This window comes from Pseudoliparis swirei, chromosome 13 (genome assembly GCF_029220125.1).
Source record: "Pseudoliparis swirei isolate HS2019 ecotype Mariana Trench chromosome 13, NWPU_hadal_v1, whole genome shotgun sequence".
NCBI classification, from domain to species: Eukaryota; Metazoa; Chordata; class Actinopteri; order Perciformes; family Liparidae; genus Pseudoliparis; species Pseudoliparis swirei.
Genome location: NC_079400.1, coordinates 1,211,274 through 1,225,628, shown reverse-complemented (window position 1 = coordinate 1,225,628; position 14,355 = coordinate 1,211,274). Strand labels below are relative to the sequence as shown.

At 50.4% G+C, this 14,355-nt stretch overlaps 1 protein-coding gene across 1 annotated transcript; it reads left to right on the top strand.

Annotated features, from left to right (window-relative positions):
* The first annotated feature begins 9,623 nt into the window (after positions 1-9,623).
* On the top strand, positions 9,624-12,354 carry nog2 (noggin 2). Its single transcript, XM_056429909.1, has one exon. The coding sequence runs from the start codon at positions 11,003-11,005 to the stop codon at positions 11,636-11,638; it is 636 nt and encodes a 211-aa protein (XP_056285884.1). The 5' UTR covers positions 9,624-11,002; the 3' UTR covers positions 11,639-12,354.
* Positions 12,355-14,355: the final 2,001 nt, after the last annotated feature.

Genomic DNA, 14,355 nt, shown 5'->3' with positions numbered 1-14,355 from the left:
ATTGTTTGATCGTCATCCTCCTCTATTCTTCTTCACCGGTGTGATATCGCAAAGGTCCAGCTCGCCTTCATCCTCCAGGCCCTGAGCCCTGCCCTGCTGAGGACCAGACCCTCACGGATTACTGTCAGACTCACTCAATAGAATGCTGTGTGTGTGCGTGTGCATGTGTGTGTGTGTGTGTGTGTGTATGTGTGTGTGTGTATGTGCCCACAGCCCAGCATGAAGATGTAAGAGCTATCGCTAGTTGGATCAACTAGACCAAATATTAGACAAATAACATGTCGTCTGCAGCCGACTGAATCCTCAGCTTCCTGGCTGAGTAAAAGTTAATTTAGGGAACAGATCTGATAAAAAGTTTGTGGAGACAAATCGCTGAGACCTCGAAGTTCACGAAGCAATGAAGCTCGCAGACCGGCGCTTCATGGAGGAAGGACTTCAGCGGACATGTGACACACTGGAGCAGCCAGCTGTCCTGATGGCACCTGTGTGTGAGCGTGAGGTGGGGTGGTGATGTGTGTGTGTGTGTGTGGGGGGGGGGGGGGGCTGGTGGAGCCAGAGCCAGTCAGAGAGTCACCAGGCTGAGGAGAGGAGAGGAGAGAGGGAAGGTCAGCACCACCGCATGCCACAGACAGACTGACGATACTTCTACTGGGCTCCACGCCGGGCCCTGGCTGTAATTACACCACGCACACACACACACATTCACGCACACACACACACATTCACGCACACACATTCATGCACACACACACACACATTCATGCACACACACATTCACGCACACACACACACACATTCATGCACACGCACACACATTCATGCACACACACACACATTCATGCACACACACACACATTCACGCACACACACACACACACACACACACACACACACGCACACACACACACATTCATGCACACGCACACACATTCATGCACACACAAACACACATTCATGCACACACACATTCATGCACACGCACACACATTCATGCACACGCACACATATTCATGAACACACACACATTCATGCACACACATTCATGAACACACACACATTCATGCACACGCACACATATTCATGAACACACACACATTCATGCACACACACACATTCATCGCTCTTCGAACTAAAAACCATGGACCGATCAACTGATCATCTGATCAACTGGTCTCTCAACGCAATTGACACCGTCTTCTCGACGAGAAGCTTGGGTTTGGGGGAACCTGCCTGTCCTGCCGGGACGTTGCAGCTGGTTACACGATGGACGTGTCGTGTGCCTAGCAGCCTTTCCGTGGAGGACGTAGATGACATCTACCTATTCGGAACTATGATTACAGGATTTCTGCTGTTTGGATTTGGCGTTGCCCTGGTTTATCGGAAAATTAAGGAAACGGTGACAGCCGTTAAAAGCCCCCTAAGGCTGCCCGACGAAATTGGATCGATTTGAAAAATGGGAGGAAAGTGGTGGAATAGCAGGTGCGCAAATTGGATGTAGCTGCTGGCAGACCAAACAATCCCAATCTTATCTGCTTTCGGCTCCCTCAACCAGAACGGTGCCTTGGCCAAGGCCGTTACTGGAACAACAACTCCCCTGAAGATCGCTGAAGTGAGAACCTCTCTCATTCCCTTCCCCCTATCCACAGACACCTGTGGTTGTTTTCTCCCAGGACCTTTCAAGGCTATCTCCATGGCAACGACCATCTTGCGGACTGAGAACTCTGTCTGTTGTGGCCTGGGGGAGGACGACATACCAGAACACGCACACACGAACTTTCAATAATACTGATTGCATTCACTACCCCCCTCCCCCCATCCCACGCCTTCGCCTGCTTTTTACCCCCAGTGGGACCGGACGGGGCTGTGGCTGGCGCTGCTATGTTGGCGCCGGACCGGCTGGCTGCTTGTCGGTGCTGGTTACCTTCTGCCCCCAATGGATGGGCTTAGATCACCCAGTTGTTGGATTACCTCCCCCCTTCCTACTCGTTGCAAGTCATGTCTAAAATGTATGTGCTTATGTGCTAAGGTGTTTTTTTTCCTGCTCCCACACTGTACCCCTCTCGGGGCATAGTCGGGGGGTTGGTGTTTTTTCTCGCCTTCTTCCCTCATGTTATGCTGTAATCTTTCATCCACCCTCTCTTGTAATTTCGATGCTTTTGTACCTGTACTCTGGCAAACGACAAATAAATATATCAATCAATCAATCAATGCACACGCACACACATTCATGCACACACATTCATGAACACACACACATTCATGCACACACACATTCATGAACACACACACATTCATGCACACACACACACATTCATGAACACACACACATTCATGAACACACACACATTCATGCACACACACACACATTCATGCACGCACACACGGCCACCGACTGAGGAAGGTGCCCAGCTCCTGAATTCTGCGTCTCTATCTCGTTGTAGTCCGATGTGCAGCAGGACCTCCTCGACCCGACGCCGAGACAGAACCACATTCACTGCTCTTTTTTTTAAAGAAGCGACCCAAAGAAAAGTGACTGTGATACACATGAAGACGCCAAATAACAGAAATAAAACACAAGTTTTATATTAAGTTTACAGATATGTAACTCGTGAATAAGATAATCGATTCAACTTTCTGAAGACTCTGTAGAATATTTTAGATTCTGATTGCCAGATAAATACACAGATCGTGTGTAAAAGCCTAGAAAACTACATTCAATAAAAGCTTCCCATGTTGTTTTTGTAAAATACTTTACAATGTCTGTGGATGTGGAAAGACCCCGATTGTTGGAGCGGACTCGGAGCGTTCCGGTGAGGTCGGTGTTCCAGTTCATCTCAAAGGTGTTGAAAAGCGTCGAGCTCGGCGCTCTGTGCACGCCACTCAGCTTATTTCACACCCGACTGGTTTCGCTCTGCGTGAGCGCCTCGTCACGATCACGGAGCAAAAAGGGCTTTCCACAAACTATTGGCACAACATTGGATGCACACAATCTTCCAAAATACCCTCGTGTGCATTGAGATGCCCCTTAATTGAATCTCGGAGGCCTCGGCACAGGGGCGTCCACACAGAGCCGGTCTGAATGCTCAGTCAGCTCTGCACACAACGTGCATTTGAATGGACATTTGTAGTCTGAGTTCTCAACTGGCCAAACCCGAGGTTAAATCAGGTCAACAGGTTTATGGGCACAAACCACATTTGTGATCCTGTTAGGATCTCGACCGACTGACACCGGCACAGATCGGCCCTGGCATCAAGAGCTCCTTGTTGATCTCCTTGGCCAGGCTCTCTCTCTCTCTCTCTGTCTCTCTCTCTCTCTCTCTCTCTGTCTCTGTCTCTCTCTCTCTCTCTCTGTCTCTGTCTCTGTCTCTCTCTCTCTCTCTGTCTCTGTCTCTCTCTCTCTCTCTCTCTCTGTCTCTCTCTGTCTCTCTCTCTCTCTCTCTGTCTCTGTCTCTCTCTCTCTCTCTGTCTCTCTCTGTCTCTCTCTCTCTCTCTCCACACCTCTCTCTCTCTCTCTCTTGTGAAAGTTATTGCAGTGTAAAGTGTTAAATAGCCTTTGTCTCTGATGCGTAAGGAGAGCTCTCTCTCTGAGTGGTGTCTGCTTCCTGCTTCAGTTATCAGTGACCAGCTTCAGTCAGGAAATCACTCACATTCTTATAATAATAGTAATAATACAAATAATAGTAATAATAGGATTAATTATTCAAATTGGATAAAAGATTACTCCAAACTTGTGAGAGTCCTTTAAAACTAAAGAATCGGCCCATTTGACTTCGATTCCCCCTGAGTTTCCTCCTGTCGTTCTGATGGTGGAATCCTCATTCTGTCGTCATGCTGTCCGTCTCGCACACATTTATTTGAGCAGGCGGTCAATTAAGAACACATTGTTGCTCCCAGTGACGGGTGTGGATGTCTGTTCCCGGTTCCCACTGAGTTCCCACTTTAAAACCACCGTAATCCTTCATGGAGACGTGAGCGCTCCGAGGTCTGAGGGGCTGCAGGCCTTTGTGATGACGCTCTTCACCAGAGCAACACTTCAACGTCTCATGACATCGCCGCTTCATGACTCTCCTTCAGGTTTCCATGTGTACCCCCCCCCCCCCCGTGACAGAGACAGGCAGACGCTCCTGTTTGCTCGTGGCTCCGGGGGCTTGTGGCTCCCGATTAGCAGACCGATGTGAGTCAACATCTGGAACATCCCTTGGACAAACTATCTCACTGAGCGCACACTCGGCCTGTTGTCAAACCCCCCCCACCCTCCTCCCCCCCGCCGCCGCCCTAACCCTTTTTTCCGTCCCGTTCCCAAGCAGGCAGCCCCCCTGGGCGGCGGTGTGGCGCTCACACGTGGGCGAGACATTTCCCAAAGCCTTCCCAGTCCTCCTGGCATCTGGGCCACGGCACCTCCTCGCTCTCCTGCGTGTTCCACAAACATACGACGGGGGGGCGGCGCCCACGCTTTACGACACGGTTGATTGCGGTGAGGGGGGGGGGGGGGCGGCGTTGAGGTCGTGACACACCGATGCCGGCCCATCGTGTCCGTGCGGCAGTACGGTGGTTATTTGTCTGCCGGAGTTTTTAATGCGTTTAACAAATAAATAGAAATGGCCGCCTCAACCACAAACCGATGAAGACTCCGTCGTGGAGCCCCTCCCTTTGGGTTCTCTCGCGCGGCGCCGGCCCGTGGAAGTGTCCTGGCTCTAGACTCAACAGAACACACACGCCGAGGAGAGCGCCGGCGAGGGAACATCTGCTGCGGTCGGCGGCCGCGGGCGGAGCGCTTCACTTCGACGGCCCGCGCCGGCTTCGCGGTCGCGAGAACCGCCGAGTCGCCGGTCCTCGCGGTCGGGCTCGGCCGGACCGGGTCTGAGAGACGTGCGGTCGCGTTTCACATTAAAGAGCTCTTCAGCTCGGCTGTGAAAGAGGAGGATGACATCGCCTCCACACATCCTGTGTTTGGAGCGTCGAGGAACGTCTCCGCTCCGATGATCCCAAGTCTTTATTCCATTGTCGTTACTTTTCCATTTGTCATCTTGTGCAACAACAACAGAAACGCGAGCGCCGGGAGCGATGTCGAAACGAGGAGCGGCGAGCGCCAACGAGGGAGTTCACTGATGGGAAAGTCGATTAGAGTCGCGAGCGGTGAACACACGACTGGACCGTCCAAGTCCTCTCTCTCTCTCTCTCTCTCTCGCTCTCCCCCCCCCACTCTCTCTCTTTCTCTCTCTCTCTCCCCCCCCCCACTCTCTCTCTCTCTCTCTCTCTCCCCCACTCTCTCTCTCTCTCTCTCTCTCGCTCTCTCCCCCCCCCCCACTCTCTCTCTCTCTCTCTCTCTCGCTCTCTCCCCCCCCCACTCTCTCTTTCTCTCTCTCGCTCTCCCCCCCCCCCCCTCTCTCTCTTTCTCTCTCTCTCCACTGTGGAGAAGGCAACAGTGACTCTATTGTGAACAGTGGGAATTGGGCAGCAGGCCAATGATGTCATCCCGCCATAGGGAAGACCGGGGGGAACGCCCTCCTGGCGTTGGGAATGCACTATTTTTTCCTGTTGTTTTCCGGAAGGCGGCGGTCAATTTAATTCCTCATCACTCCCGGTCGCCGTGAGGGGAGTGAAGGAGGGAAGGAGGGAAGGATGCAGAGGGCAAGATGCAAGATGAGGAGGAGATGCAGAGAGTAGAGACACGACGGGTTACTCAAGCAAATCAACCGAAAGAAGGAGAGGAAAAGATGATCCAAGCTTCTAAAACTTCAACAAGATGTGAATAAGCGTAATCGCCCCGGAGGTCACGGCGACCTCCCAATTAAAAGTTGCCGGGGCAACATTACAGAAGACTGATAGTGGTTCAAGAAGAAAGGAACAGACCCCGAGTAACCCCACACAACACATTCATTCCAAGAGGCGCACAAGAAGAACTTTTATTTATTCTTTGCACGATGCAAGAGGAGTGAATGTAAGAGACGAGTTGGCCACGCTAACGGCACGCTGCGACGGATAGCCGCACATTAATGTGGCTCTCGGCATGAACTGTGATCCCCCGGCTGATCTTTTCATATCCTGACCTCAGGTCGACGTTTCAGTTTGCTCCGGGCATCGAGATCTAAAGAGCGAGATGTTTTTTTGTTCTGGCTTCACTCGAGTTCCAAAGCGTTCCCCGCCGTCACGTCCACGAAGCCGCCGAGCGACACGATCGCCACCGATGGCGGCTCGCGGTCGAACCATCGAGGAACATTCTCTCCATCGCGACAGGAACGCAGTCGTGGAGAAACAAAATGAGCTGTTGACTGAGCGCTGTACTCTTCTCTTCTCCTCGTCACCAGAGGAGAGGAGGGGGAAGCAGCACTTTGATGCTGTTTACTGGCTATTTTGCACACACACAAATATTTTATGATGAATTTTAGTGGAGAGAAAAAAGAAAAGTATAGGGGGGGGGGGGGGGGGCTTCAAAAGTAGCGTTAACGGAAGACAGATTTTTGACATGCTTTCCAAGCCATCTGCTTTGGGTTACGGCTCGGAGACAGAGTGGAATATGGAGGAGAGGAGAGGGGAGTCCGGCTGGAGAAGATGGCGAGGGCAGCCGGGAAGAGAGAGAGAAGAGAGAGAGAATAGATAGAGAAGAGAGAGAGAGAAAGAGAGAAGAGAGAGAAGAGAGAGAGAGAAGAGAGAGCGAAGAGAGAGAGAGAGAGAGAGAGAAGAGAGAGAGAGAGAGAGAGAGAGAAGAGAGAGAGAAGAGAGAGAGAGAAGAGAGAGAGAGAAGAGAGAGCGAGAGGAGAGAGAGAATATCGACGGGCAGTTCATTCACATTTAGTCTGTTTTATATTATGATGGCCCGGGCTGTACGGCATGCAAGACCATAAATATCTATCGAGCCGGTTCAAAGATACAAGAAGTTGATCTTTTTTTCTTCACATCTATTGCAACAAAACACTTCAATGGACTCTGGATTTCACCAGAAACAAATACGTGCTGGTTCCACTCTCAGTTCTCTTGGGGGTGTTCAGTTCAAATACTTTTAAAATATTCCTGCAGTTTTTGACGATTTCAGAATAAGTGGACGGCGCCGGTTGGTTCTGAAAGCTGTCGGCCTGCCAGAGACCCAGCGGTGAGGGTTCTGCTGGAGACGCCACAACACAAAACTAATTAGGAGACGTGCTCCAGGCGTATCTGTGGATTTGAAGGGGGAGGAGGAGGGGGAGGGGGGGGGGGCTCTGGGATTTCTTTGCCACTCAAGACTATTTCCAAATGGCCCCAGCACCTTGCCAAATTCCTCAACTCTACTTATCTCTTGAGATTAGCTCATTTAATGGCGCAAGAAAAAGATGTGAAAATAAAAAGTAAAGCACAGTGTTGGTGCTGTGGGACCGGCTCTGCTTGACGATGAGTCTCCGCCGCTCACTCCCCTCCGAGCCGTCTCCATCCACCCCCCTGTGCCATTCTACCAGTCCCCAGTGGGCACAGCCAGCCAGTCTGGCCGGGCCCACCCCTTGCTGTGCCCTGCACTGGATAAGCCTGGACCTTGGGTAGAGGCCTTTGTGTGGAGCCGCGGGGGTGTTATCGTGTGTGTCTGTGTTTGTGTGTGTGTTACGTGTCAGTGTGTATGTGTGTATAGCATTCAGGGCAGAAGAGGAGAAGGGGGTCCTATCTGTGCCTCCGGGCTGCCCCCCAACGCACCCTCACCATGCGCCCCATTGAGGCCTAAGGGAGCGTGAACAATCACTGCAAACCCAAAGAGCTAAGTCCCCTTGTTATACAAGCCCAGTTTCCAGCACCGGCCCCGCCCCTCTCCTCCGTGGTGCGTCCCACCCCCACCCGGCACCCCCAGCCCTCGTCAGAGGTTGACGGGCTTCGTTAAAGCGAGCCGGGTCCTTTTATGGCGTTATTTAATTAGCCATTCCACAGCAAACTGCCATCCGGCACCCCCCCCCCCCCCCCATCCTCTTCTCTTTGCTGAAGCCACCACCACCACCTCTTCTGCCTTCACTCCCCCCCCACTTGCTCAACATGATCACCGCCGCCCCTCCCCGCTGTGCTCTCCGGTCCCCTCCTCTATCCTCTCCTTGTCTTTATCTCCGGTAATTAGCCGGGCATGGGGGCGGAGCTCATTGCTGTGGTCGACAGTATTAGTGCTCGAGACGAGGAGGACGGGAGGCGTCTCGCCCCGCATGGGCTTTTCTCTCTCAGCCCAACACCCCGAGACCTCTGGAGGGAGACAATGGAGATGGCCAGTTCTACAGTACCAGCTCAGCCTTACTGTCCACGCCGCCCACTGAGCTGGCACCCTAATCATTAACCGCATTATGACCGTCTGTCTGCACGCAGGTCGGAGGGATCAGCCATAACTGACTCACAGGATGCAGAAGACCCGCTGCCAACCGCCTCAATGTGGTGAGAGTTAAGAGCAACAAAGGATGTATCTTCATTCTGCCAGAAACTGAAGTTAGAGCGATTCTTATGATAAAAGCTCCTCCAGGCGGAGAGTGTTTTCATTGTCTTCATATCGAGGATGATTCAGCTTAATGACTTTAATTTGGCGTCGTGCATCCTGCTTTGGGCTTTTACATCTTTGATCTTTGAGCAAATTATCTTGAGGCGCACCGTAGCTATGTATGAGCGCACATTCCTTCCACATGCACTCAAACACGAGCCGTCACACAGCGAGGAGAGTCTGGCTGCAGGTCCGCAGCGTGCTCCGCAGGCCCTCTAGTGACCACTACAAAGGACCAGCACAATGACAAGTCCAAAGGACCAATAAACCGGGTCGGCCTCCCCAAACGGATCACTTTAGGGGGAAGCACCTCGAAACTCAATCCAACCCATGCGTGGAGCTGATTTTACTGAACTAAAAAACTTTACTATGCATAGAAATACTTTGACTTTAATGTGATGTTATTGTGGGTTATTAGGACTTAACAAAAATGTTAAATATGTTAACTTCAAATGTCAATACATGGAACTTGCCTGCTATATTTTAAGTGACATTATCAGAGGACCAACAGAGTTCAAACTGAAGTAAGTCCAGCATGGTCTAATGACTGCTTAGCATGGGAAAGGTACCGCTTAGCTATCCACGGCCATTTATAGCCCTTAATTACGCGCCTATTTTGTGACCCCTGAGTTCAACGGGCCAATTCCTGTGTGGACCCAAATACTGACGAACAAAGGTGGAATGTGATGCCCCTTCTCCTCACACAAGCTACTAAACGTTTCCCATCAATTTCATGGGAAAGTTCAAGCCGAGGAAACTCTTTTAAACGCCTCGGCTGAATATTGACAGCGTATTGAAGCCATTAGAGCATCACCGACGCACAGAAAACAAGCTGCTGCTAGCGCCTCAACGTGTGTGAGAGGGATGTCAAACCTTCTGTAATATATATATATATATAAACACTCTTCACCTTGTAGAACAGTAGCCTTTAATACGGGATAGCCCTTGTGCTTTAGGACCCAGTTGATCCATGTGTGATTGTGGCTGATATTTTTCCACGTTGTGAGGGGAGGAGGAGGAGGGGGGGGGTGGCCCGGAGGAGGGGAGGAGGAGGAGGAGGGGGGCTGTCAATCATAGTGAAAGTGGCCGGGGTGGGCAGGCCCCTCTGACACTTCGTGCCGTCGGAGGGGGATATTTAACTTGGGACTGCGCGCCGCTCTACAGACACACTCACACACAGTGTGCCTAAGCAAAGAAACGCGGCAGCGCCAAGTCCCAGACTCCTGAAGTAGGAGCGACTCAGCCGGAGCTTCTGGAGCAGCTATCAGCGGAGTGGAGACGTCCCCTCAGGAACCGACCGGGCCAAAGGACTCCAGACTACGGGCTGTCTCGTCATGCAGCGGCAGCGGGATTTGGAGCTTCTGTGAACGGATTCAGCAAAGCCCAGTGAGAGGAGCTCGGAGCGGACAACGCGTGCTGCTGGCTCTGTGCAGTTTGCGTCTGATGTGCACTGACACTGCACTTTGCTGTAACTGCGCTTTTCAGCATTTTTGTGATTCCTATTTCACGCACAGCCGAGATTTCTGTGGGAATACTCCAGCCTGAGACGTGAAGTGCGAGTGGGAACGTCCTGTGGAAAGATACGTGGCTGGTAACTCATAGGTTGAGATATCATCCCCACTGCGGCGCGGTTTTTTTCCCTCTCTCTCTCTCTCTCTCTCTCCGTTTGTGGACATTTTTTTTTCAGTGATGTGCATATAAACCGACGGCTGGAATATCACAAGGGACTGACTGCAGAGAACATTTCCTCAATCCATGGAGAGTGCGCCCTGGGATCTTGACAAGCCTGCAGGGAGCGTCAGGGGACGTGAGGAGAAGCCACGTTTATAAAAGCCGTGCGTAAAAATAACATAGCCCAAGGCACCCCTCATTGCCGGGCGCGTGACTTATAAAAACTTGGTGAAGAACTCTTTTGTGAGACCTTCTCTCTCTCCCTCTCTCCCTCCCTCTCTACCTCTCTCTCTCCCACTCTCTCTCTCTCCCCCCCCCACTCCCTCTCTCTCTCTCTCTCGGGACGCTCCGGATCTATTCCGTCTCTTTAGAAAACACTTCATTCCATGCAGCTCTCGCCTCGGCCGCTGTCATCCAGTGTAGACAGTTTGTCGTGGCTTCGAGTCCCCGGGGTAACCATGACAACCCAAAGAAACCCAAAGTGAATCCAAGGGAGCGGGGTGAGGCCGGAGAGAGCGTGAATAGAGTTTTTCCCCATTTTGTTTCGTGCTTTAACAACAACAACAAAACTATTTAGACTGAACACTTTTTTGTGCGCAAAGCTGCGGCACCGCTTGGCGCTGCAGAGTTGCGTCAGCGGGCACATTGCAAAGTTGAAGGAGCCCTAAAAAAGAAAAGCACTCCGCTCCATGTCATTCAAACCCGGCGTGGTCTATTAAAAGTATCGCCTTGCTGGTGACTGGACTTCTCCTCTTTATGAAGCCCCGGGCTCCTCGTTGCAGACAACACAGCGACCGGGGACAGAACTGAATACTACTTTACGCAAGAGACGAACCGGTGCGTAAAACCAGAGGAATAATGGGCCTCTCACACACGCTTCTCTTTTACGTGCTGGTGTGTGTTCACCTTGGAGTTTCCCAGCATTACCTTCGCCTCCGTCCATCGCCCAGCGATCACCTCCCTGTGCCCGACCTCAAAGAGGACCCCGACCCGGAGTACGACCCCCGGGAGCAGGACTTGGCGGAGAGGACTCTGAGGAAAAAACTCGGCAGTAACTTTGACCCCAACTTCATGTCCATCAGCTCGCCGATGCTGGTGAACCTCTCCGCGCTCGACAACCAGGTGAAGCTGCAGGGGCCCATGCCGAACGAGATTAAAAAGCTGGACCTTACGGAGACCCCCTATGGAAAGCGGGTCAAAGTGGGCAAGAAAGCCCGCAGGAAATTTCTGCAGTGGCTGTGGACCTATACGCACTGCCCAGTGGTGCACACCTGGAAGGATTTGGGCGTGAGGTTCTGGCCACGTTACATCAAGGAGGCGAACTGTTTTTCTGAGCGCTCGTGCTCCTTCCCTGAGGGGATGTCTTGCAAACCCGTCAAGTCAATCAACAAGATTTTCCTCCGGTGGTATTGTCAAGGGTTTCTAAGACAGAAATACTGTACGTGGATACAGGTGCAATACCCAATCATCTCAGAGTGCAAGTGCTCGTGCTGATTTTCTCGAAGGAAGTAGTGGAGGTCGAGGGGGAGTGGACTGGAAATACGGTTTCTATTGCACTGTTAACTCTCTACAGAGGTGGGCACCATAGCAAATCTATTTTTTTATATAGCATTTTAAGTGAAATACCAACATTGTACATATTTAAGAAAAATGCAGCTATTTTTTCTAATTGAACCAGGACCATATTTTATTCTCAACCCTGAAACGTGTTTTGGGGGAACACGAGCACTTCATAAAGAAGAGCTTTTTTTTTTGTGACATTTTTTATGAGACATTGAAGATGCAATGCATATGCTACACTTCTCCAAGAGGTGAACTTTTTTCTTCAACTGAACATTGATGCTGACTGTTATTTCACTGCAATGCTGCCTAGAGTGTTTGTATAATATTAATATCAATAATAATTAAATTGTAAAAAAAAAAAGTTGAGGTTAAAAATATATATAAAGGCGTGAACTCAGCTTTTTTGGAATACATAGTATTGTAGAAATAAACAAATCTGTACGTTTTATTTATTATTTTAACGATTGTGAGTATAGAGCATAAGGAAAGAGAATAGCAGAGTATACCAGAAAAAATATGGGAGATGTCTACTTGAATATTTCTAAAAATTTGAAAAAAAATGAATAAAATAAATAATAAATAAAACATATCAGTGTACATGTTATGTTTACACGTTTTAGCAATAAAGTCTATCCTGTCAACGTGTATTAGTGTCAAGCCATGTTGCTTATAACGAGTGTCTATATCCAGGGGGCGTGGACGTGTACGCTGTAAAAAACATCATCTGAACATGTCTCATTCAGTCCTAAAATATTAACAGAAAAAAAGTATCTGATGGCCATAATCATTTCACTTGTTTGCAATAGAAGTGCCTTGACAATGTTATTTGATTCATAAAACAAAGTTTAAAATGAGTTTCTTGAATTGCAAACAAGTAAAAAATTGAGCCACGTTTCTTTACCACTGACATTCTTTGCAGTGCAGACGGACTCTCCACACATGCGCAGTGAGGTCACGCTCCAGAGCCTCTGTGTGGACTGCCTGACGCTCCACGCCGTCACAGTGATTTTAGAAAGGGCTGATTTACTACGCCGTGTAATGCGCAGCACATACCTCCAAGCACCTCCACGCCACTGGCATTCATTTGTCTCCGCCAGAAGGGGGGGGGGGGGCTCGTTTTTTTTCCTTCTCGAGGCTGCGAGGTGTTAACATAATGGGTAAAATATGATTCAGACATTTCAAACAGTGTCAGATGATGAAACGGCGCAGCGGCTCCATGTGCGCGAGCCGCGCAGCGCCGTCTGGGGTCTGCGCGGCTCTGGAAGCGCCACACAAGTTCCACTGAGGTATTTGTATAGAGGTGGACTGGAGCAGACCGGCGCCTATTCAAGTCTGACCGCCCCGGAGAGAGAGAGCGAGAGAGAGAGAGAGAGAGAGAGAGAGAGAGAGAGAGAGAGAGAGAGAGGAGAGAAAAAAACACAAAGCCCATAAAACAATGGTCAACTGTTTTTGACGTTAGCAGACTATTAATTGGAGAGCAGAGTTCTGTCTGCGAGTTAAAGAGACATGGCCAATTAAACAACGCGCTGGGAAATTAAGAATAAAAAAGAAGAGAAAGCGAGGACTCGTTTCCTGTCAGTCGAGGTTTCATGGTGTTTATATTATTCCTTAAATACAATCAACGACTTAAACAGAGCGATGACTGCACGTCTGAACAGCGCAGCGCGCGTACAACTGTTTCCACTGAGCGCATCTTGTGTGCGTTAAAGGGATTTGTGAGCGCGCGCGCGCGCGTGTGTATGTGTGTGTGTGCGTGGGTGTGTGTGTGGGTGTGTGTGTGTGTATGCGTGTGTGTGTGTGTTTGCGGGCAGAGTTGGATTTGACACTTGCCGCCCGGTTATTGTGACAGAACCACTGAGGGGATTTGGTAAAGCAAGAGGAGAAGAACGGCAGCGTGCCAGTGGAGGATGAGGAAGAGGAGGAGGAGGAGGAGAAGGAGGAGGAGGGACAGGAGGAGGGGGGGGGGGCTGCTTTCCTTACTGTCAGCTTCTTTCTTGATGATGTCTCGGGGTTTTTTAGAAACTGCGTCTCTGCCTCGGCGGCGCCACTCAGCCGCCCCCTCTCCGCTGCGCAGAATGAAGCACTTTGGGAAACAGTAACCCTTTCAGGCTCTGCCCGGAGAGTATTTTAGAAGCGTGTGAAAGGGAACACGCCGCTCGGCTCCAGCCAGTGAGGTGCGCACCTTTCAGAAACAGAGCCTGCCAGCCAGTCAGATCAGCGGTTGTCAAAGTGGGGTCCGGGGACCTCCAGGTTGTCCTTGAGGGGAGTCCAGGGGGTCCACAGCCAAATGATGAATCGATTACTTTCAACAAAGTAGTTAATTCACTAGAAAATGCCCTCATTGTGACAAGTGTGTACACACTAATCACATGAATCAGTCCAATCTGGATCAATGCCAGATAATGAACAACTACAATCTTCTCACTGTGTGTCCCTGCACACACGTCTGATTACATGACGACTTATTGTTTGACATTTTGTGTGTGAACCAAATACAAATGTTCCACGTGTAGGACCAGGACATGCATTAAAAGGCATATTTGCTCAAAATCAAGTTCCAGCTTCAAATCCACTGCACAGCCACCGCCATCCTAAAAACAGCCGCCTCTTGAATGCAGAGCGATGAACACGCTTGTAGATTAAATATG

Excerpts from the sequence above, each read along its gene's own strand:
- nog2 (XM_056429909.1), top strand. The coding sequence starts at position 11,003 with ATGGGCCTCTCACACACGCTTCTCTTTTACGTGCTGGTGTGTGTTCAC.